Here is a 25,745-nt window from a genome sequence, read left to right on the forward strand (position 1 = left end):
ATCCCTAACAGCACTGGCCCAGGGGGCGCGTCAACTTTGGCGTAGTCGGCAGGATAACGTGCCCGCAACAACCGGGTACTGCGTGCCTGAAGAAAAGTTCACCGTTACCTCAAAAAGAAGTCTCCCGCCGGTTCCGGAGGGTCCCCGCCATCGGGCCCCATCACAGGTCGTTTCCCGCCGGTTGTCCGCCATTTGCAGCTTTTTCCCGCCATCCATGGAGTTTCCCGCCACTGGGAGACGATTCCCGCCATTTCCAAAGATTTCCCGCCTTGGAAAAGCGGACGCCATTATGGGCGTGCCAGAGGGTGGCAAGAGGCCACCTCCCATCGTGGGCCAGGTCGAAGAATGGCGCCAAAAGCGGAAACCGCGCCCACCAACAGAGACTGTGATGCTGGAAGTGTCCATCAGCGTAAGAGAACTGCCCCTGGAACTGAAGTTGCCCCGGGACCACCCTCGATGTGGGCGGAGACAGAACAAGAGAACGAAGATGGGTGCAGCCTGGAGGAGTCTGGAGAGAGCGCAGCCGGAGACAAGACGTCTGGAAGAGAGTCCAGAGAGAGCCTACCCGGAGATGGAGGGAGAGTCAGGCAGCACCGACCCAGTGGTCAGGAGCCTGTTGCAGGTCGCCATTCCAGAAGGCCTGCTGGAGATCCTAGCACAGCTCCCCCGAGACCGGGAGTGTGCACAGACCGCGCTGGAGGGCCTCGCACGGAGGATGGCCCGGGTGCAGCGAGAGACGTTGGCGGAGTGGAGCCGAGAGATGGCCCAGCAGACCGGCACCCGTCAGCGGAGCACGCCACCTGAGACGAGGAGACAGACCGCCTCTGAGGATGGTGCAGGAGAACTGAAGGCCGGAGACGGCGCCGAGAAGGGAGCTGAACGGACGGAGGCAGGTAAAGGGGACGTCTCTACCCCGAGCCGAGAAACCGCGTACCTGCCCCAGCTCCCCGTCGCAGAGCCCGAAATTCCCCCTGCCGTGCCCGTCGCTGCATCGTCACCGCCGCAGACTAGGCCTCAACCGGAAACCGCGGCCGCGACCCCTGTGACGTCACGCGCTTCGACCCTGAGCGCGGCAAAGCAGGAAATACCATCGGCCTGGTCGCAAGGCCTAGTACCCCCGGGCGCCGCTATTCCAACAGCGCCCCCTACCTCCGCGGAGCCACCGGCCTGGTCGCAGGGCCGAATAACCCAGGGCGCCGCCGTTCTTACGGTGCCCTTTGCCTTTAAGGTGCCCCAGGCCTGGTCGCAAGGCCTGGTTAACCCGGGCGCCGCTACCATCAACGCGCCCTCAACATCTAGAGTGCCGCACCTGGGTGAAAATCTATTTGCCCAGCATACGTGCCCGGATGGGCAGCCCTTCATATGGCCCCAGGAGTACATTCAGCTGGAACTCCAGAGAGCAAGGCCCATGTGCGAGCCCCTGATTCCGGCTCCGAAGCCCGTAAAGAGGACCTCGCCCCCGCTGGAGGAGGCACAGTTCGAGTGGGACCCCACTGGAGAAGACCTCATGGGGTTCACTCAGGAGACTCGGGCGGCCGCAGCGGAGCGTGCAGAGTGCTGCCGGCAGCAGCTCGAGGTCTTCGAGAGGGAGCGGAGAGAGAGGCGGGTCCGGGAACAGCAAGTGCAGATAAGGAGCGCGGAGCAGAAGAGCCGGACCAGGAGGAAACCCCGTGCAGCTCATGGTCCCCGTGCCACCGGGACTGTGATAAAATTCAACATGCAGCACGGATGGGGCTTCATTAGAGACCATCAGACCCCCGGCGACGTCTTTGTAACCCGCAGAGACGTAGAAAGCCATCTGCCGGAGGGACACAGAGGTCGTGACCTGTATGTAGGGGACGAGGTCACCTTCACCCGGCACAAGTGTGCCAAAGGACCCTACGCCCTCCATGTGCATCGCCTGACGGAGGAGGAGCTGCGGTGTGAGGAGGAGCAAGAGGACCCGGACGGGTCTGAAGAATCTAAAGAAGGAGCAGGAGGACGCCGTCGTTGAGTACGGTAGAGAAGAGACTGTACATAGTTACCCGTCAGGGTATAAGAACTGTTCTAGTTAAAATATAGTCCCCGTTGGGACCAGCCAATTGAACTGAAACCCGTGTGTCCCTATTCCCACTGACCGAGGACTGAGAGCGGTCATTCCTTTCCTAATACCTGGCCGAGGACTGAGAGCGGCCATATCCCCTTGTATATAGTTGCGCTTCCTAAAGCGCCCCCTACCGGTTTTATAGGGAACTGTTTTCTTCCAAGAGAGACTGTCGCACTTTACCCGGTCACAAGTTGCACAGTGACCGGAGGAACCAGAAACAAGAATGTTATTTATATGAAAAGTTTATTGCTGATATATCTATATGATGTTTTCTATGTTTATGTAAAAAATTTTGTATGTTTTGGATGTTTATATCTTACAGCCCGAGGACGTGCTGTGATTTACCAGGGGGGAATGTAGCACCCTGAGGATTCGGCTGCTACAGGGGTATTGCACCTCAACCCAGAGGTGTGATATTCCACTCCCGGGTAAGGATGGAGTGTGGAACTGAGCTAGTAGGCTGCATGCACTACACACATCCCATTTCCGGGGAACAGACCAATGGTACTCCCACTAGAGAAATGTGCAGGTACGACAGTGTCTGTTCCTGGCTGGAGTGGGAGGGGGGTGGAACATCCCAGTAGTGTAGGGGCAGATAGGGGGAGCAGCCTGGGTAAAGCTAGGAGCTCATTGGGTGCTGGTCACCTGAGCTCACACATAGAGGGAGTATTTAAGGTGGGCACCATCTTAGATCAGGGTCAGTCTGTGAGACGTCAGTCAGCCACAGTCAGTCAGACAGTCTGTCTGAGAGCCTGAGAAGCAGAGCAGAGGAGAAGGAAGAGAGACCCAGAGGCGCAGAGGGGACCCCAAGATCCCAAAATAAGGACAAAAAGGTGAAGGGTCGGCAACAGGGTACCGGATCCCAAGCTGGCAGAGGCTACAGCACACCTTAGCCAGGAACCGGAGGTCGTGGGCAGGATCTGCCACGATCACCCACTAAATCCACCCGGAAGGCAGACCAAGAATAGGGTCAGGGAGCCCAGAGGAGGCTTGACCAACAAGAGGCCCGAGGGAGCCGGACTTAGGTGGATCCCTGGTGGGAACGGCCAGAAGAAGGGAGAGACAGAAAGGAGCTCAGGAACACACTCCGGAGTTGCCTGGGAGTTGACCGAGTCCAGGACCTGGTGGACGCAGCACGGCTTGGGTGGTCACTGCTGTACACAGTGACCCGAGCAACACCAGTAAGTAAAACCCTGGAACTGCATTTTATGCCTCTGAGTCTCCTTGCTGCACCTTCACAACCACCATCCTCCACGGCTGACCCCCTGAGGCTATACCCCTCCCGTTGGGGGTTATACTACCTAAGCTGCACTCACATCATCAGCCTCAGTGGACTCTGCTGCAGCGGCGGCCGTATTGACCGCAAATCAACGGGTGGCGTAGTCGACACAAAAGAACATCTAGTAACATCATAAGGACTGCCACACACTGAGCTTGACACCCTGGGCACGGACCGGGTCACAGCCACTCGGAGACTACAACCCCCATCTGATCCGGCTCCGGGTATCCCTAACAGCACTGGCCCAGGGGGCGCGTCATATAAATGTAATAATGTATTTGTGTGTGTGAATATATTTCTTTCTATTTATGACCTAATATGTCATACATTGCTATAGTCTGGATAAAAGGAAAATAATGTACAAAATTATAAAGAGATGTAGAAATATATTCATGTATGGAAAAATACAAAGACAAGGGAAGATAAAAATAAAACTCAATAATGGTACCTAATGTCCTGTCTGATATAAAGACCAGACTGCGTACCGAAAGCAAAAATCCAAGAAGTATATATTGTAAGGTGGCTGTAGGACACCTAGTGGATGAGAGATAAACCTGGAGTAATGCTTTAGTACATACAGGACTAAAAGGGGTTAATCGGCCATGACAGGTTGATTGTGAGCAGCTGAAGAGTTGGGAGAGAAGGCTGCTCACCATATCTCCATCCCCGGGTGTGGTTCACATTGTAAAGTGAGACCTGTTTGTCTCACACATGGCTGTGTGTATGGAGGTGTGCAGATCTTCTGGATTGAGTGCCTTTGCTAAAGGACTAAGCAGCTGGACTCTAAGTCAGGCAGGCTAACCAGCACTATTGTATGGACTCGTCACTTTATGATTCAGTTTGGACAAAGGCTGTATTTAAGTCTCCTGTGATGTGGTGTATGAGGACTAAAATAAATCGGACTGACTTTAAATAGAAACAGTTCCTGTGATACCTCAGATCGTGAGTGGCGTGGCATTGTTTTATATTATATATATATATATATATATATATATATATATATATATATATATATATATATATACAGTGCCTACAAGTAGTATTCAACCCCCTGCAGATTTAGCTGGTTTGATAAGATGCAAATAACTTAGAGCCTTCAAACTGCAAACGAGAGTAGGTTTTATGAACAGAAGCATAAATCTTACAAACCAAAAAGTTATGTTGCTCAGTTGAATTTTATTAAATTTTAAACATAAAAGTGTGGGTCAATTATTATACAACCCCTATGTTTAATATTTTGTGGAATAACCCTTGTTTGCAATTACAGCTAATAATCGTCTTTTATAAGACCTGATCAGGCCGGCACAGGTCTGTGGAGTTATCTTGGCCCACTCCTCCATGCAGATCTTCTCCAAGTTATCTAGGTTCTTTGGGTGTCTCATGTGGACTTTATTCTTGAGCTCCTTCCACAAGTTTTCAATTGGGTTAAGGTCAGGAGACTGACTAGGCCACTCCAACACCTTGACTTTTTCCCTCTTGAACCAGGCCTTGGTTTTCTTGGCTGTGTGCTTTGGGTCGTTGTCTTGTTGGAAGATGAAATTACGACCCATCTTAAGATCCTTGATGGAGGAGCGGAGGTTCTTGGCCAAAATCTCCAGGTAGGCCGTGCTATCCATCTTCCCATGGATGCGGACCAGATGGCCAGGCCCCTTGGCTGAGAAACAGCCCCACAGCATGATGCTGCCACCACCATGCTTGACTGTAGGGATGGTATTCTTGGGGTCGTATGCAGTGCCATCCAGTCTCCAAACGTCACGTGTGTGGTTGGCACCAAAGATCTCGATCTTGGTCTCATCAGACCATAGAACCTTGAACCAGTCTGTCTCAGAGTCCTCCAAGTGATCATGAGCAAGCTGTAGACGAGCCTTGACATGACGCTTTGAAAGTAAAGGTACCATACAGGCTCGTCTGGAACGGAGACCATTGCGGTGGAGTACGTTACTTATGGTATTGACTGAAACCAATGTCCCCACTGCCATGAGATCTTCCCGGAGCTCCTTCCTTGTTGTCCTTGGGTTAGCCTTGACTCTTCGGACAAGCCTGGCCTCGGCACGGGAGGACACTTTCAAAGGCTGTCCAGGCCGTGGAAGGCTAACAATAGTTCCATAAGCCTTCCACTTACGGATGATGCTCCCAACAGTGGAGACAGGTAGGCCCAACTCCTTGGAAAGGGTTTTGTACCCCTTGCCAGCCTTGTGACCCTCCACGATCTTGTCTCTGATGGCCTTGGAATGCTCCTTTGTCTTTCCCATGTTGACCATGTCTGAGTGCTGTTCACAAGTTTGGGGAGGGTCTTAAATAGTCAGAAAAGGCTGGCAAAAGAGATCTTTAATCCACACATGTGAAGCTCATTATTCTTGGTGCCTGAACTACTTCTTAATACTTTAGGGGGACCAAACAGAATTCTTGTGGTTTGAGGGGTTGAATAATAAATGACACTCTGAATTAACTTTTAACGTTTTAAAAAAAAAAAAAAAAAAAAAAATTTGCTGCAGTGCATTTCCCACTTCCAGGCTGATCTACAGTACAAATGTCACAATGCCAAGTTAATTCCGCATGTGTCAACCAGCTAAATCTGCAGGGGGTTGAATACTACTTGTACACATATACATACACACAGCGGGTGAAAAGTATTGAACACATCACAAATTTTCTAAGTAAATATATTTCTAAAGGTGCTATAAACAAGACATTCTCACCACATGTGGGTACAATCCATCAACACTGGCAAAGAAATCAAACTATAGATGTCCATAAATTAAGCTGTGTAATAATGAGAAATTACACAGGGAGAAAGTATTAAACACATGAAGAAAGAGGTGCAAACTGCCATGGAAAGTCATGACACCTGCTGAAATCTCTGAATATCTGTAATTAGAAAGCAATCCTGCCATTTAGAGAAAAATAATATCAGCTGGTTCAACTGATGGCCTATAAAAAAGGTGTCTTATTACCAATGTGCCAGACAAGAAACATCGTATAATGGGTAATAGCAGTGAGCTGTGTCAAGACCTTCCCAACCTTATTGTTGCAAAACATACTGATGGCATTGGTTACAGAAGAATTTCTAAACTACTGAAAGTTCCAGTGAGAAATGTTGGGGCCATAATCTGGAAGTGGAAAGAACATCATTTCACAATAACCCGGTCATGACCAGATGCTCCCTGCAAGATTTCAGACAGAGAAGTGAAAAGAATTATCAGAAGAGTTGTCCAAGAGCCAAAGACCACCTGTGGAGAGCTACAGAAAGACCTGGAATCAGCAGGTACAATTATTTCAAAGAAAACCATAAGTAATGCACTCAACCTCCCATGGCCTGTATGTACGCTTACCACACAAGATTCCATTGCTGAACAAAAAGCATGTTCAAGCTAGTTTAAAGTTTGCTCAACAACATTCAGACAAGTCTGTGAAATACTGGGAGAATATAGTCTGGTCAGATGAGACCAAAATTTAACTCTTAGGATGCCGTAATAGACACCATGTTTGGAGGCTAAAAGGCACTGCATATTACCCCAAAGACAGCATACCAACAGTGAAGTTTGGAGATGGGAACATCATGGCATGGTGCTGTTTTTCAGCATACGGCACTGGCAAACTTCATGTAATTGAAGGAAATGTGAATGGACAAATGTACCGAGACATTCTTGATAAAAATCTACTGCCATCTACCAGGATGATGAAGATGAAACCAGAGTGGAGATTTCAGCAAGACAATGATCCCAAACACACAGCCAAGGAAACTCTCAATTGGTTTCAGAGACAGCAAATAAAGCTGCTAGAATGGCCCAACCAATCACCGGACCTGAATCCAATAGAAAATTTACAGAAGGAAGTAAAGCTCAGAGTTCATAGAAGGAGTTCACGTAAGCTCCAGGATTTGAAGAATGTTTGTGAAGAAAAATGGGCCAAATTCACACCTGAGCAATACATGTGATTAGTTTGAAAATGAATCAATACATTTTGTTAGTGTATACCGGGGGGGGAGGGCTCCACTTTTATTATGACATTATGGGCTACAGAGAGTATTTGTAAAATGGTTGTAAGGCCACGGCCCCACTATCAGTATTTGATCAGTATTCGGTCAGTATTTTTTCTCAGGAGTGGGAGCCAAAACCAGGAATGGGTGATAAATGCAGAATTGGTGACTTGTTTCTATTATACCTTTTCTCTGATTGTTCCTCACCTGGTTTTGGCTCTCACTCCTGAGAAAAAATACTGACCGAATAATAAAGTAATCCAAATTATAGAGAATCTGTCACCATGAAAATGCAGTTTAATCTGCAGCAATCGTGTTATAAAGCAGGGGGAGTGGAGAAGATTTATATAAAATTTTGTGAGAAAAGATTCAGTATAACCTGTTTTTATATCATTTAATCCTGCAGATTGGACTGCATTATCATGGTAACTTGTTTGTTTTAAAGGAAAATTATCAGCACAAAATGATTGCTCAAATCAAGTACAGGTGCTCGGTGTACCCTTGGTGTGGCCAAACAGTTTAGTGCATCTTTTACCGTTTATCGCCACCATTCCTCCTCTAGCTCCTGTAAATTCAGAGATATCGAGGAGGAAGGGGGACAGAGATGAGAGATAGGTAGGAAGGTGCGCTGAAATGTTTAGCTGCGCTGAGCGCCTTTGCTTGGTTTAAATAGTCATTAATCTTGTGCTAACAAACCCCCTTTAAATTGAAATCTTACAGACATATTCTATGGACTGTGTGAATCAGCCTGTAAGGTTAAGTGAACACTGAGACTTTTTGCTGAGTTGTTGGAGCAGAAACTGAGCAGACATTTCGAATTGTTGAGGAGTTTTGAGTTTTTGAAGAGGATTTGGAAAGTTTACGCTCATTTTTCATTCAATGGCTATGTGCACATGATGTCTTTTAAACACAGACAATCCCGATGAGTTTTTCAAGGAGCAGATGCTTCAGAACACTCTGGTGTTTTTTTTTAATCCTGCAGCATCTTTTGTTCATTTTTTAGTAATTTCTTGAGCATTTTTCCAATGGCTTTGGCAGTTTAAGTTTCTGTGAAGACTTGGTTTCTGTGAAGTCTTTTTTTACTGCATTTTCCAGTCGTATTTTTCCCTCTATTAAGTAATGACAAAACTACTATTGTTTTTTTAAGCAAAAACTATGACAAAGACTCCAAAAAAATGTCCATTCAAACTAGAACAATGTGGGAAGGGAAGCAAAAGGCCAGAAAAAGCCATACAGCTGACAAATACTATTGAGATCTCTGCTACTGGAAGTGGAAAAGAAGAACAAAGACAAAAAAATCTAAATAATAAAAATATGGGAGGAAGAGAAACCAATCACAAACTAAAATGTTTTTATACAAATGCACAAAGCATGGGCAACAAACAAGGAGAATTGGAACTACTAATGCAGGAAAAGGAATATGATGTCATTGGAATCACTGAAACTTGGTGGGACGATACACATGATTGGAATAAAAGGCTAAAAGGATACAACTTATTTGCAAGAAACAGACTTGATAAACGAGGAGGAGGTGTTGCATTGTATGTTAGAAAAGCGTATATCTGCACAGAGATTGAAGCTTCAGAGACTGGGAGTTCTGTGGAAACTGTTTGGGTAAGAATACAAGGAGAGAACAACGGAAAGGACACCATTGTAGGCATTTACTACAGGCCACCTGGGCAAGCTGAAGATATAAATGAACTCTTTATGTATCAAATGACCAAGTTCTCCAAAAAATATGACGTAGTGGTCATGGGAGATTTCAACTATCCAGACATTTGTTGGGAATCTCTCTCAAGTAAAACTAACAGGTCAAGCAAATTCTTATCCTCTCTTGCTGACAACTTTATCTTCCAAAAGGTAGGGGAGAAAACAAGGGGATCTGCTACTTTGGATCTAATTCTTATAAACAGGGAGGAAATGGTTGAGGAGGTAAAGGTGGCTGGGACCCTAGGAGGCAGCGATCATGCTATTATAGAATTTTGGATAACTAGAGGAGGAAGACATGTGAAGACGCAAACTTCAAGGTTAGATTTTAGAAAGGCAGATTTTAAGAGACTCAGAAAGAGAATAGGAGGGATCCAATGGCTGGATGTCCTTAAGGACAAAAATGTCCAGGAAGGATGGGAAATTTTTAAAAATGAGATTCTCAAAGCACAATCGTTAACAATCCCGAAAAGTAGGAAGAATGGGAAGCATTTAAGGAAACCAGGATGGATGAACACAGAACTTAAACACATGCTAAAAAGAAAGAAAGAAATGTTTATTAAATGGAAAGAGGGAGGCATATCTAAAGAAGATTATAATGCAGTCTGCAGATCCTGCAGGGCACGTATCAGGTTAGCTAAAGCTGACAATGAATTAAGGCTTGCAAGAGATGTCAAAAGCAATAAAAAAGGATTTTGGGGGTATGTCAAAAGTAAAAGAAAAGTCAAAGATGCTATAGGATTTTTACAGGATGAAAATGGAGAAATGGTAAGAGAGGATGTTGAGAAGGCCGAACTTTTTAATTCCTATTTTGCATCTGTTTTCTCTCAGAAAGAAAATGTAACATCAACTGATGTTCACTGTCCTTTTAAAGGAATAGAGGAATCCAAGTTATCAGTAAACAGAAAGATTGTGAGGGAATATTTAGCTAACATAAATGAGTTCAAGTCTCCAGGTCCAGATGAATTACACCCCAGAGTACTGAAGGAGATTGTAGAAGAAATTTTAGAACCACTCTCCATAATCTTTGAAAATTCTTGGAGAACAGGAGAAGTCCCAGAAGACTGGAGAAGAGCAAATGTTGTTCCTATCTTCAAAAAGGGGAAGAAGGTGGACCCAGGGAACTATAGGCCGGTGAGTCTGACTTCTATACCAGGAAAGATCTTTGAACAAATTATTAAACAACATGTATGTAAGTACATGGATAAGAATGAAGTGATTAACCAGAGTCAGCATGGGTTTGTAACTAACAAGTCATGTCAGACTAACTTAATTTCCTTCTATGACAGAATCACTGACTGGGTGGATCAGGGAAATGCTGTAGATATAGTATATCTTGACTTCAGCAAAGCATTTGACAAAGTATCTCACATCATCCTTATTGAAAAAATGACCAAGTATGCAATGGACCAGGCAACTGTTAGGTGGATTCATAACTGGCTTAGTGATCGGACTCAAAGGGTGGTTGTAAATGGCTTCACATCCAGCTGGATGAATGTCTCAAGTGGGGTACCACAGGGCTCCGTCCTGGGACCTGTATTGTTCAACATCTTTATCAATGATTTAGATGAAGGAATTGAGGGTAAACTGATTAAATTTGCTGATGACACAAAGCTAGGAGGGATAGCTAATACTAGAGAAGAGAGAGAGAGGATTCAAAAAGACCTAAATAAACTGGAGCAGTGGGCAGCAACCAACAGAATGGTTTTTAACAGGGAAAAATGCAAAGTACTACATCTGGGCAATAAAAATGAAAAAAGCATATACAGAATGGGAGGAATAGAGCTAAGCAACAGTACATGTGAAAAAGACTTAGGTATACTAATAGATCATAGACTGAACATGAGTCAACAGTGTGATGCAGCAGCAAAAAAGGCAAATACAATTCTGGGATGTATTAACAGAAGCATACAGTCTAGATCACGTGAAGTCATTATCGGTCTTTACTCCTCTTTGGTCAGACCTCATCTGGAATACTGTGTACAGTTTTGGGCACCACATTTTAAAAAAGACATAGACAAACTGGAGCAAGTTCAGAGAAGAGCGACCAGAATGGTGACTGGTCTGCAAACCATGTCCTATGAGGAACGGTTGCAGGATTTGGGAATGTTTAGCTTGCAAAAAAGAAGACTGAGAGGAGACTTAATAGCTGTCTACAAATATGTCAAGGGCTGTCACATTGTAGAAGGATCATCTTTATTCTCATTTGCACAAGGAAAGACTAGAAGCAATGGGATGAAACTAAATGGGAGGAGACACAGATTAGATATTAGAAAAAACTTTTTGACAGTTAGGGTGATTAATGAGTGGAACAGGCTGCCACGAGAGGTGGTGAGTTCCCCTTCAATGGACGTCTTCAAACAGAGGCTGGACAGACATCTGTCTGAGATGATCTAGTGAATCCTGCTTTGAGCAGGGGGTTGGACCAGATGACCCAGGAGGTCCCTTCCAACTCTACCATTCTATGATTCTATGATTCTATGATTCTATGATTCCAGGCGTCTTTTGAGCTTTCCCATTGACTTGTATTGTAGACCACAGAGCATCTTTAGAGTGGAAACCGTAAGAAGAATGGACACGTCACTTCTTTTAAATGCTTGGCGGTTTTAGAAACCTAAAGTGGTTAAAAGGTGTCCAAAATCCTGAACATATGTACATTAAGTAATTTTTACACACAAATGTTTATGTTCATTCTTTTCAAAATTGTTGTTTTTCAGGCAGTTTCTGTCTGCAAAAGACATTGTGTGCACATAGCCAGTTACTGCACCAAAAACATCTCAAAAACTACTGAGCTCTCAAATCCTAAGGAGGCTTTTGGAATGTGGAAAGACAAAGTCTAACACAGCAATAATGTTCCCATGGTAAGATTTATATCCGTCTCCCTTATAGATACATGCTATATACAGTATTTGGTTGCATCACATATCAATGTTCAACCAGTGTAACAAGCAAAGTGTAACAATGACCTATTTAACTGCAAACATAAGTGGAGGAGTGTACTGGAGAGATAAGAGGACAACCATTCATTAGGAACAGTTTTTACAACACTATAACATGTTCTGCTCTTGCAGTTTTGTCTTCTGCTCTTATCTTTAAATATATAAATCAAGACAATTAGTAATGACTGTTGTTGGCACAAGAAAAAAGTAACATATACAGGGTGGTCCAAAAGTAGGTGGACAGAAGGTGCAATAAGGTTATGAAGGGGGAGATTTATCAAACAAACTCCAGTAATTTTAGATAACATTATGTGGAGTGATGAAGCTTCTTTCAAATTCTCCGGCCATATTAACAGACATAATTGTATTTACTGGTATAATGAGAACATGCATTTAACATTAGAGCAACAGCTAAATGAGCCTGGTGTCAATGTTTGGGGTGGTATTTCAAGTGTTGGTGTTTTAGGACCAATATTTTTTGATGGAACAGTCACAGGAGATAAGTATCTCGAAATTCTAATGAATCAAGTTGTTCCCCAGTTACAGCAACACACTAATTCAAATGACCTTTATTTCCAACAAGATGGGGCCCCTCCAAATTATTCAAGAGTAGTCCGCGAGTATCTTGATGAAACATTTCCTAATGAATGGATTGGCCGAAGAGGCCCACTTGATTGGCCGGCACGTTCACCAGACTTGACCCCAATTAATTTTTTCTTTTGGGGAGTAATCAAGGATAAAGTTTATTGTCGAAAACCAAAAAGTGTCAGTGATTTGAAAAATTACATTTGAGATGCATTTCAAGAAATTAATACCCAAAGAGATTTGTGCAAAAAAGTTTGTCGAAGCGTAAGAGGCAGACTTCAAAGCTGTGCAAATTGTAATGGAAAACAGTTTGAGCACCTGCGTTGATAAAATTTAAGGGATTTTGTATTATTGTTCAGAATAAAATGTAATTGTCAATGTTATGCTTGTGTTAGTAAATATAATTTTATATATAAATCAAAATAAATATTATTATTTTCTGTCCACCTACTTTTGGACCACCCTGTATATACACACTATATATATATATATATATATATATATATATATATATATATATAACATATGTATATGTTCCTTTGTTACTATATATGAAGATGATCAGAAAGAGGAAAAATTGGCAAACAATGGCTAAATGACTGGGTCAGAACATCTCCAATTTGCAGAACTATAGCAGAACTGTAGCTAGGCATTCTTTCACCTGGAAAAAAAGGTTCAGTTTGCTTCCCTAGCCCTTTCTCCAAATACCCTGTTGCCATCCCTCTATGCCACCCAGCATCCGTAACTATGCCCTGTCCCACTTGGCCCAGCAAGAGAGATTGATCTAGAATTTTATTTAAATCTCTAGTTTGGAATACTACATATTTCCAATTTTTATTTTAGAATTTCAAAAACACTGATAACTTTAATTTCTTAAAATGGTATTCTCGTTTGGAAGTTGTACCCTATTCATAGGATAGGGAATAACTTCCTGATCGCTGGGGGTCCATCTGCTGGGACCCACACTGATCCCGAAAACCAGGCTTTGAATGTGGTCAATCATGTATACTTTCGCTCCATTCATTCTTATGGGTGTGCTGAGGACCACCTGAGCAGAGTGTTTGGCTATCTCCGGCAGTCCCATTAAGAAATAATGAAGCAAAGGTGCACTTGATTCATCACGACTCCATTCACATGTCCCTAGATCTTAAGATTGGTGCAGGTGCCAGTGGTCAGACCCTCAGTGACCACCACTTTAATTTACAAATGATTGTAAAATATCTAGACATATGACTACTCAGAAACGATAGATCATAATTAAGGTTGAGGTAATAAATAGTGTAACCAGGGAAATAAAATGGACAGAAATAACATTTACCCAATACATTTTAATCCAAAGTTTTAAAAATGTGGCCATTGATCGATGTGTCTTGGGAAATGTCCTTGTTCCTGTTTTCTCAGCCAGGGGAGTGGGAGTGTGCATATCATGAGATAGGTCACTATGCGGTGCACACTTCCTACCGCCTAACAACTTAACATGAAAAATGTATGTGTGACAGGACCAGCAAGGAAACCTAGTATATCACCCCATATCCCAGTGTCACAATTATAGGTATGCAGTGAGGCGTAAAACGAATAAACTCTACAGTGACCAATAGCTATCCGTTGTGAGGACCTTGCCAAAATATCTCTCAGTTCAGCATTCTACACTTACATGAACTGAGTGGGAATTTAAAGGGGTATTGCCATCTCCAAGATCCTATCCTAATATGTACTAGGTGTAATAATAATAATGTTAGCAAATAGATCCAATTAGAAATATAGTATAGTTTTTCTGAATCCCTATTTCCCTTTCCTCATGTGCAGGCATTGCAGGACCTTAGGTATCCATGGTTATGACCACTGATATAGTGACAGTTAGTAAGTTGCTAGTGGTCATAACCATGGATACCTAAGGTCCTGCAATGCTTGCACATGAGGAAAGAGGCATAGCAAATCAGAAAAACTATACTACATTTCTAATTGTAGGTATTTGCTAATATTATTATTAATTATTATTATTATTATTATACCTACTACATATTGGGATAGTATCTTGGAGATGGGAATAGTCCTTAAAGGCTTAAATTCACTTATACTCATATGTTCAAATGTTTCCTTTATGGGTTGTTCCATTTTAGAATTCTGAGGATTTGTACCCTCAATTCTTAAAGGTGTCTCTTGGTCTGGAGTAACCAACAAATAGAAATATTAAACATATAGCCATTGGTTTAATAAACCAATATGTAATGCTTTATGCTCCCTGTTGAGGCGCTACAGGAAATGGAACATCTGTTGAGTTTGCTTATAGGTTATAACAGTTTTGTTAAAGCGAAAAACCCTTTTAAACGGATCCTATTAGCAAAACAGTATGCAGGCGCATAACCCAGGGACAGGACACAATAATGTTAATAAACTAGTAAACATACCCCTGTTTAAGTTAACAGCCCTAAAAGAATGCAGAAAAATAATATATAAAACATCTACACGCTCCTTTCAGTTGTCTGAGCGATGCTGCCACATGGACTGGTCACAGTCTTCTTGTTGCAGCTCCTTACTGAAGTAGGAGCTGAGCTATAGTTCCCTCTAAGGGTACGTGCACACGATCAGTGTTCTCTGCGGATTGGACAAAGCACACTTGCGCTGCGTGCAATCCGCAGCAGCTAGATGTTACAGCATAGTGGATGGGATTTATACAAATCCCATACCCACTAGGCGTCTGCGGCACCCCCCCGGAGACAGACATGTGGCACGTCTTTACAGACGGCAGCATGTCTATTTCTCTTGCGGAGACGCTGGTCGCTGCAAGAGAAATTCTACTACCGTAATGTATAGGATGCGGTGGACGCAGGTGAATCCGCATGTGTTCAATGAACACATGCGGATTCACCTGCATGCAGCGCTTTGGAAGCAGCATCAGCATGCTGCTTTCAAATCGCTGGCAAAAAAGGATCGTGTGCACATACCCTAAGGATTCAGAATTTGAAGCAGAAATTTCTTGAGAGCTTTTGCCTCTCCCTGGCAGAAAAAACGAATGCGGATTTACATGCGTTTTTGACGCGTTTTTACATACATTTTTTAAAGATTTTTTTAAGCGTTTTTGTACATCAATGAATTCTTTTGGAGCTAAATAAAGTTATTTGGTGGGACATTGCTTAAGCCCTTGGATTACTCACTGGGGTGAGAATATTGGTTCATTTAAATGATTAACGAATGGCTCTCTTGTATTTCAAATAAAGTGTTTACACTGTGTCTGTGTGTTTCTTTACTTTAATTAAAATTTGGCCATGAAAAGGTCTGATTGACACCTTGACATAACCAAACAAAAGAGCTGGGTGTCAGTTAGTCCCATTGAGTGAGCTAATTTTAGCCTGGGAAGGTGCCATTAGGCAAACATGGTCCCGGGCCATTAAATAACATCTCACAGCTGGTTCGTTAGCCACTACGTTCCCCGATCAGCATTCAGCAGCTCTTTGGACACAACGTATTTATGTTGCGTCCGAAACACGGTGTTGCCGGTAAATGTGAATCCACCGCATATAATGACAGGTCAATCGGTCAAAATCTGCAGCGGAGACTAGCATATCCGCTACAGAAATTGATACGTTGTGGGTGAGTTTGGGTACGTGGCCACAGTCAGGAGCCGCTGCAGGTTTGACGCTGCATGTTTATACAGCGTCAAACCCACAGCGTCCAAATGTTATGTTATAGTGGATGGGATCTCTAGAAATCCCACATCCACTATGTGTGCATCAGAGGCTGCCAATCACTCGTGGACATGGACATGCGGCGCGTCTTTCAGGACCGCAGCATGTCAAATTCCCTTGCGGAGTCGCTAGTCTCCACAACAGAAATTTGACCACAAGAATGTATTGAATGCGGTAAATCTGCATGGTTCAGAGAACACATGTGATTTACCTGCGTTCAATAGAATGCAACGTTTTGGACGCAGCAAAAATTTGCATCCAAAGCGCTGCTACGTCTGAATTATGGGCACAGAGCCTAAAATTAAAAATGGCGTGGGCTCCTGCATTATTTTTATAACCAGCAGAGAGAAAGCTGACCGCTGGGGGCTGATATTAGCAGAAGTGTAAGGGGCCATTAGCCAACAATGTTCCCTGGCTATTAATATCAACCCACAGCTGTTTGTTTGGCCTTTACTGGCTAGATTACAGGGGGACCCCAGAAAAAAAATTGACATGGGGTCAACCTATAAAAATCTTACCAGCAAAAGCTAAACTAGAGAGTTGCGGGCTGATATTAATAGCCAGGGAAGGGGCCATGGATACTAGTCCCCCTCCACGGCTATTAATATCACCCCTCAGCAGTCCCAGAAATGGATCATCCATAAGATGCGCCAAATCTCGCGCTTAGCCTCGCTCTTCCCACTGCCGTGTAGTGGTGGCAGTGGGGTAATGGGGTTGGGGTTCACATCAGCCTTGTATTGGCGGCAGACGTGTAGCCCAGGTTATTAATGGAGGGTGGCTATCAGACGCCCCCATTACTAACCGCGTAGTAAAGTGGTCGTCGTTTTTTCAATAAAAACACAGCCAGAATAAAGTATTTTAATGAAATAAAAAACACACGGTTTTTAATTTTTTTTTAGTGCACACCTTCGCAAAGCCCTTGATCTCCTGAAAGAAACGTAAAATAAAAAACAACCGTATCCCTCACCTGTCCGCTGTCAACGACGCAGTCCACAATCACCGCCGAGTGTCCCACGACGATCCGGGTCACTTCAACAGCTGTGACATCAGAAATCACTGATGTTACATCTGTAGAATACAGCACTGTGTACTGACAGGTGTGTAAAATCACCCCCGTCAGTATACAGGCTGCAGGAGATCACTGGGGTTCATCAGCTGTTGAGCCCTGGTGAGCTAGGCACCATGGGAACATTCTTGCGAATGTTCCCACGGTGAGCATTAGTTAATCGGTCACAAGACCGATCAGCTGATTACCGGCGTCAGCAATCAGCTTATGGTCACGTGACCATCAGCTGACCACTGACGTCACCGATCACCTGATGGTCTTGTGACCATCAGGACCATTCTGGCAGTGTACCGCTGGCTGCCGGGAGCATCGTATTGCCGCCGAGGACAAGGAGGACACCAGGGGCCGCCGGACAGGTGAGTATACAGGTTTTTTATTTATTTATATGTTTTTGGTTTTTTTACTATCGCGGGCACGTGGGCTGGGAAAGCAGACTACTGCTCCTCCCATCCACGCCGTCCTCGCTGTTATCAGCCAGAGCGGTGGTCGGATAAGAGGAGTAGCAGCCTCCTCTCCCGACCTGGGTACCACCCGCAGCGCGATTCCGTCGCGAATTTGCGCCTATTGACTGTGACTGAAACGCAGCAAATCCACATGTATAGATATTATACATGCGGGTTTGCTGCGATTCAATGCAAGTCAATGGATGTGAATTTGCGGCAGAATGGCGCAATACATGGTCCTGCTGCTGTTTTTGCCGTAATGGTAATCTGGAGCGGAAATTTCTGCATCATGTGCACAGCACATGCGTATTACCATTGCTATATATGGCAGACCTATTAACAAGTGGTTTTAATGCGTTTCCGCCGCGGAAAAAACGCAGGGGAAGCATTAAAACCGCATCGTGTGCACATACCCTAATACTTTGGAGTCATGCTGTTCCAGCTCCTTACATTGTTTTTATATAGCTGGATCTCATAACAGCTGATTGGCGAGGCTGTCGGGTATTGGCTGATATTGATGACCTATCCATAGGTAATCCAATTTGAACTGTATAGTTACCTAAATCATGTGAAATTGGAGGATGGTACAGATTTTTTTCATCTTAAACTCAAGAGTATAATTGCAGAAGGTGAAAAATTAAACTGTGACTATAGGAATAAGTTTTCAGTAGCAAAACAAGAATATAGACACCAAGGCCCCGATTCATAAAGATTGGCGTTTTTCACACCAGTCTTGATGAGGGGGCGTGCTGGAGTCAGACGCTTCTGATTCATTAAGAGGCGCAAGCCTCTTATGGAATCTAGTGCGTCCGGAAAGTGGCAGGCGCCTCACCACAAATCGTACTCCAGTCGATGACTGGAGTAAGATTTGTAGAGTAAGAACTGCTCATCATGAAATTGATAAGCTGGGGTTGTCACGCCCCATCTTGTACCAGCATTTCCCATTTTGTCAGAGCTGGTGCAAAAATGGTGTGAGACTGCCAAAAGGCGTTAAATTTTAGCGTAACCTCATTTTGCTCCAAAATTGTGCAACTTTTCCTAGCTTTAATGAATTGGGCCTCAAGTATCCACCCACACAGCTATTTTTATACAGAGTAAATGAATTCTGGCTCCAATGAAGGATCAATTTTGGGATGCTGGTGAAACTTTTTCTTGAATGGTGAAAAATGTAGTCAAGAGACTCAGGGAAAATGAGGTGCTAGGTGGCTACTTCGCTCATGGATGTGATTGTCCAACTGGACATATGAGCTTTTGTTCAACCCTTAAACTGAAAGGTAATGAATCTAGTCTTTTTTGGCCAGTATATGGAACATCTTGTTCAAGCAAGAAGTTATTTAGTTTACAGGAATCACCATTAACAAATATAAGGAGGTGCTTCTCTATACAAAAAAGAAATGCTGAGTCGATGAGAGTCTTTGGTGTTTTACCAAAGATAATGTTGATATAAGTGACTATGATGGTCCTAAGAGAATTTTTAGGAGATGTACACCAATTTTAATAATGATAAAGCCTACACCAGCAGCTCTTAGCAACATGGCCTGGCAAATACTGAATGCAATGAGTTTATTTAAGAACAACATCAAAATTATTCTAAGGCTTGGCAACAAAAATCAGATTTTAACATTATGAAAGTGAACAAGATCCAAAATAGATACTAAATATTGTAGGGATTACTTACTCATCAATTTGAGATACACATGTTTCCACCTCTGCCAGCGCGGAATGGAGTTTGCATAGTAACTTGTGATGGATATCTTGTGTTTCTAAATCTTCATTGCTTAGCAGGTATCTCAGTCCATGACCATCTCTTTGACCCAGTGAATGTCCTGATGGTGCAGCCATTGTGGTTATGGTATGTTGTATATATACCATAGGATTTAGTTTGCCTAAAGATTATTAAGAAAAGTCAATAGTAACATAGTAACACTAATAACAGACTACAGAAGAGAAATAACAATTTAAGGAAAAATTACTTGCTGGATTTAAGGATACCTGCCACCTCGTAAAACCCAATTTACCTGTAGATATAGAGTAAATCTGCAGTTAAATAGTGTTAGTAAGCCGACTGGCCGCCTCTCTGGAAATGAGGCTACCAGGAGAAAATGAACTTATTTCCTCCCAGGTGCTTCCGGCTTTCAGTCATGGGGGCGTGCAAGGAACGGCTACAGTTATTGCTAACAGCACCACTCACTAAACCATAAGCACACCCCAGCACAAATGCTCTGCAGAGCCGGCTGTCAATTAAAGTGCCAAGGCGTGCTTACAGTATAGTGAGCGGCGCTGTTAGCAATGACTGTAGCCATCCTGTGCACACCTCCTTGACTGAAAGCCGGAAGCTCCTGGGAGGAAGTAAATTAATTACACTGCTCAAAAAAATAAAGGGAACACTCAAATAACACATCCTAGATCTGAATGAATGAAATATTCTCATTGAATACTTTGTTCTGTACCAAGTTGAACGTGCTGACAACAAAATAACACAAAAATCATCAATGTAAATCAAATTTATTAACCAATGGAGACCTGGATTTGGAGTCACCCCCAAAATTAAAGTGGAAAAACACACTACAGGCTGATCCAACTTTGATGTAATGTCCTTAAAACAAGTCAAAATGAGGCTCAGTATTGTGTGTGGCCTCCACGTGCCTGTATGACCTCCCTACAATGCCTGGGCATGCTCCTGATGAGGTTGCGGATGGTCTACTGTGGGATCTCCTCCTAGACCTGGACTAAAGCATCCGCCAACTCCTGGACAGTCTGTGGTGCAACGTGATGTTGGTGGATGGAGCGAGACATGATGTCCCAGATGTGCTCAATCAGATTCAGGTCTGGGGAACGGGCGGGCCAGTCCATAGCTTCAATGCCTTCATCTTTCAGGAACTGCTGACACACTCCAGCCACATGAGGTCTGGTATTGTCCTTCATTAGGAGGAACCTAAGGCCAACCGCACCAGCATATGGTCTCACAAGGGGTCTGAGGATCTCATCTCGGTACCTAATGGAAGTCAAGCTACCTCTGGTGAGCACATGGAGGGCTGTGCGGTCCTCCAAAGAAATGCCACTCCACACCATTACTGACCCACTGCCAAACCGGTCATGCTGAAGGATGTTGCAGGCAGCAGATCGCTCTCCACGGCATCTCAAGACTCTGTCACGTTTGTCACAGTGTGCTCACTGTGAACCTGCTTTCAACTGTGAAGAGCACAGGGCACCAGTGGCGACTTTGCCAATCCTGGTGTTCTGTGGCAAATGCCAAGCATCCTGCACGGTGTTGGGCTGTGAGCACACTGTTATGTTCTGCTACCAGAGCTAAGGAAAGAGAGGAGATCTGTCCCTACGATAGAACTCAGCTGAATCCCTACGATGTAACAGGGAACCTGATCCTGCGATCAGACCTGCTAAAGTCCTAAGCTAGTCTGTACGGAGACCTATAGATGTGGGGAAGGAATCCCTACAAGTACTAAGGACTGGGAGGAAAATGGGACACCTCCTAACAGAAATAGTAGCAGACAGACGAACAAACAAAATATATAGAACATAGAGGTCCGTAGACCAAGCAAACTAACAGAGTTAGATACAGAGCACAGGCTAGCTAGAAAGTAGTTATACAATGAAGTCCAGCAAAGCCAGAAGGGCGGAGCAGGATTAAATAGGCCAACAAGGTCATGTGACCAGCAAAGGAAAAAACCTAAGAGCAAGGTTCTAACACACAACCCCCATCTATGGACGTCGGGCCCTCATACCACCCTCATGGGGTCGGTTTCTAACCATTTGTGCAGACACATGCACATTTGTGGGCTGCTGGAGGTCATTTTGCAGGGCATGGCAGTGCTCCTCCTGTTCCTCCTTGCACAAAGGCGGAGGTAGCGGTCCTGCTGCTGGGTTGTTGCCCTCCTACGGCCCCCTCCACGTCTCCTGGTGTACTGGCCTGTCTCCTGGTAGCGCCTCCAGCCTCTGGACACTACGCTGACAGACAGAGTAAACCTTCTTGCCACAGCTCGCATTGATGTGCCATCCTGGATGAGCTGCACTACCTGAGCAACTTCTGTGGGTTGTAGAGTCCGTCTCTTGCTACCACGAGTGTGAAAGCACAACCAACATTCAAAAGTGACCAAAACATCAGCCAGAAAGCATTGGTACTGAGATGTGGGCTGCGGTCCCCACCTGCAGAACCACTCCTTTATTGAGAGTGTCTTGATAATTGCCAATAATTTCCATCTATTGTCTATTCCATTTGTACAACATCATGTGAAAATGATTGTCAATCAGTGTTGCTTCCTAAGTGGACAGTTTGATTTCACAGAAGTTTCATTTACTTGGAGTTATATTCTGTTAAGTGTTCCCTTTATTTTTTTGAGCAGTGTATTTCCCAGTAGCCACATGTTCAGTAAGGTAGCCACGCATTGCAAAGCTATTTACCTACAGATTGAACCTATATTTCAGTTAAATAGTGTTTTCTGATGTGACAGGTCCCTTTTAGATCTAACATATTTCCTCAACAGAAATCTGAGGTGGTGCTTGGATTTCTGTGCTACATTTACTAGGGAGTTGCTATAGGTGGGCAGCACAACCTCTGTACTTCCAACTAAAATAAGTGCCATGTACTGTATTTTCATGGAAAATTCCAAGACCACATTTATGAGACAATAATGACTCAAGTATTTTGAGGGCTAAAAAAATGGCATTCCCACTCTGTTACATGGAGCTGGGATATGGAGCCCTTCCAAAACTTAAAGGTTATTCCCAACTTGACAAGTTACTGATTGTTAGGGTTCAACCATTGGGAACCCCACTGATTCTGATAACAGGGCTCTAAAATGCTTTGTTAGAATAGAGCTGTATTTGTCTGTCTCTGGCAGTAATGATTTGATAAATGGCATGCATGACCGGTAGTTGATAGTTGCCAAGTTACGAATAATCCCTAAATAGAATGATCTGTCTAGGTAAGAACTTCATAGTGTCTATACCATTGGGCTGGGACTGCTCATAAAGTCCCACGGTTTCCAGTACCACCTGTACGCTGATAACACCCAGATCTACCTCTCTGGCCCAGATGTCACTTCTCTGCTGTCCAGAATCCCTGCATGTCTATCAGCCATATCTTCCTTCTCCTCTCGCTTCCTCAAACTCAATGTGGACAAATCTGAACTCATAATCTTTCCTCCATCTTGCGTATCTTCCCCATCTGATCTATCTATCACAATAAATGACATCACTCTTTCCCCTGTATCACCTCCAGCTCAAAAATATTTCCAGAATTCGTCCTTTCCTCAACCCTCAATCTACTAAACTGCTTGTGCATGCCCTCATCATCTCCCGCCTCGACTACTGTAACATCCTCCTCTGTGGCCTACCTGCTAACACTCTCGCACCACTACAGTCTGTTCTTAACTCTTCTGCCCGACTGGTTCATCTCTCTTTTCGCTACTCCTCTGCTTCCCCCTTTTGCAAATCTCTTCACTGGCTCCCAATTGCCCAGTGTATCCAGTTCAAACTACTAACACTGACCTACAAAACCATCCATAACCTTTCTCCTCCACACATCTCTGAACTAATCTCCCGATATATTCCCTCACGTAATCTCCAGTCCTCCCAAGACCTCCTTCTCTCCTCCACACTTATTCGTTCCTCACCCAATCGCCTCCAAGACTTCTCCTGAATATCCCCCATTCTCTGGAATCTGTGCCCCAACACGTCTGACTATCCACCACATTCAGATCCTTCAGACGGAACCTGAAAACCCATCTCTTCAAGAAAGCTTACAACAAGGAATGACTACGCTGCCGCATCACCACCACCAGAGCTGCTGCAACCCACCACCTACTGTCTCCTTCCCCATTATCCAGTAGAATGTAAGCCCTCAAGGGCAGGGTCCTCTTCCCCCTGTACCAGTCTATCATTGTTAGTTCATTTACTGTAAGTGATATATGTATTTTGTATGTGACCCCTTCTTATGTACAGCACCATAATAAATGGAGTTATATAAAATAATAATAATATTATTATTATTATTATTAATAAAAAATAGTGCAAAGCATCATGGCACATAAACAAAAAAAACCACATTAAGGCTAGGTTTTTTAGTTGATTTATGCTATATAGCGTTATGAATGATAACATCATCTGTGTATAACTATAAGATGGGTAGGAATACTCTTGTCATGCTATCTAGTCTGTCTGCTGTGGAATATACAATCACTATACACTTAAAGCTTATCATTATTATTATCAGCATCAAATATCTATTCTCAATGGTCCCTATAATCAGATCAGTCACTCAAAATGTCAAGATCATCACTACAAGATATAAATAACTAGTGGCAAAATGTATATTACTTCTAGGAAATCTTCCCTATGAAGCAGATGTGATGCATGATATCGCATTACAGGCTGCACTTAAGGCAGCAGCTCATAAGTAAGGCTCCAGAATTGTAATCCTAGTGAGAAACAATTTCAATAAATATTGGTCTCGTATGAATTTCAGATATTAAGAAGTCAAAAGGTCAAGATAAATCCAATTTACATTCCTCCAAGCGTAATGTACTTGACTCACAAAATCAATATATACTTAGTTAGAAATGGTAGGAGCAGACAGATGTTCTCCAGACTTCATGAATGGCAACAACCCCCAAAACAATCTGCAAAGATGTGAAGTTTCACTATACATATAAATAATATGTTTCAGGTATTAAGAAATTAAGAAATTTCTGAATATTTTCAAATATTTAAAGGGGTGGTCAGAAACTAAAATTTATTTTAATCCTTAATCTTTATCTTTTTAATGTAATAATCTAATCTTTTTTCTAATATACTTTAATTAAAAATCCCCCATTTTTACCTCACTACTCTAACTGATTTTTTTTACTATTTCCTGTGAGATGAAGTTTTCTTTGAGAACCCCCAATGCATGCTGGGATACTCAAATGAGTCGTAATCACAGGGAATTACGGTATACCCATACTTTGGCTTTCAATTACTGTCCAAAGTAAAGAAGAGATCCATCATCAATTAACCCTTTCGCAACCCTGGGATTTTCCGTTTTTGCATTTTCGTTTTTTGCTCCTCTTGTTCCCAGAGCCATAGCGTTTTTATTTTTTGGTCAATATGGCCGTGTGAGGGCTTATTTTTTGCGGGACGAGTTGTACTTTTGAACGACATTACTGGTTTTACCATATCGTGTACGGGAAAAAGTGCGGTGAAATTGCAAAGAAAGTGCAATTTCCCGTCACGTGAATAAATGACGTCATGGCAGGTCCTTTTTAGACCATTGTGAGCTGCCGGCAAGCCAGGATGGATCGCTAAGGACACCGGGGGCCATCAGAAGGTAAGTATAATGTATATTTTTTTATTTTATTCTTTTTTTTGCAGGTACTATGGTACCAGGGTCCGGAGGAGAATCTCCTCTTCTCCAAACCCGGGTACCATCCGCACATTGAAACGCATGGTATCCGCATCTGCAGATGCAGTGATGCGGATGTCATGCGGTCCAATGCAAGTCAATGGAGGCGAAAACACAGCGATTCCGCAAAATAATTGGTAGTGCTGCGGATTTTTCCGCAATGATAATCCGCAGCGGAAATTATCGCAGCAGTGCACAGCACATGCGGATTATCATTGGGGAACATGGCAGACCTTCTACCAAGCGTTTTTTAAGCGTTTCTGCAGCGGAATTGCAGCTGCAGAAATGCTTAAAAAACGCATAGTGGGCACACAGCCTATCCTAGGTTTTCATTGGGTAGACATAACAATCACATATCTAAAGTGCAAAGTATATATAGTATCAAAAAATGGCATCACATAACCAAATAAACAATGGAAGAGATCATATTAGATATCCTGAATATTAGAATGAAATAACCATATCTCAACAGGTGTATAAAAAGAATCTCAACAGGTGTCTATATAGCACCCTATTTTCAATAATCATTTTGGTCTACAGTATATCAGCAGTAAAATAATATTATTATCTTTGTCA

The 25,745-nt window shown here is 43.4% G+C and overlaps 1 protein-coding gene across 1 annotated transcript in view; it reads right to left on the reverse strand.

The window, feature by feature from the left end:
• PREX2 (phosphatidylinositol-3,4,5-trisphosphate dependent Rac exchange factor 2) overlaps positions 1 to 25,745 on the reverse strand; it is a 538,104-nt gene that overhangs the window by 155,257 nt on the left and 357,102 nt on the right. The window contains exon 25 of the mRNA XM_073679425.1: positions 19,449 to 19,656. Within this exon, the coding sequence (XP_073535526.1) occupies positions 19,449 to 19,656 (208 nt within the window). The remainder of the gene's footprint in view (positions 1 to 19,448; positions 19,657 to 25,745) is intronic.

The sequence above is a fragment of the Phyllobates terribilis genome, unplaced genomic scaffold (assembly GCF_046119375.1).
Source record: "Phyllobates terribilis strain yellow unplaced genomic scaffold, ASM4611937v1 Scaffold_4__5_contigs__length_816908805, whole genome shotgun sequence".
NCBI lineage: Eukaryota > Metazoa > Chordata > Amphibia > Anura > Dendrobatidae > Phyllobates > Phyllobates terribilis.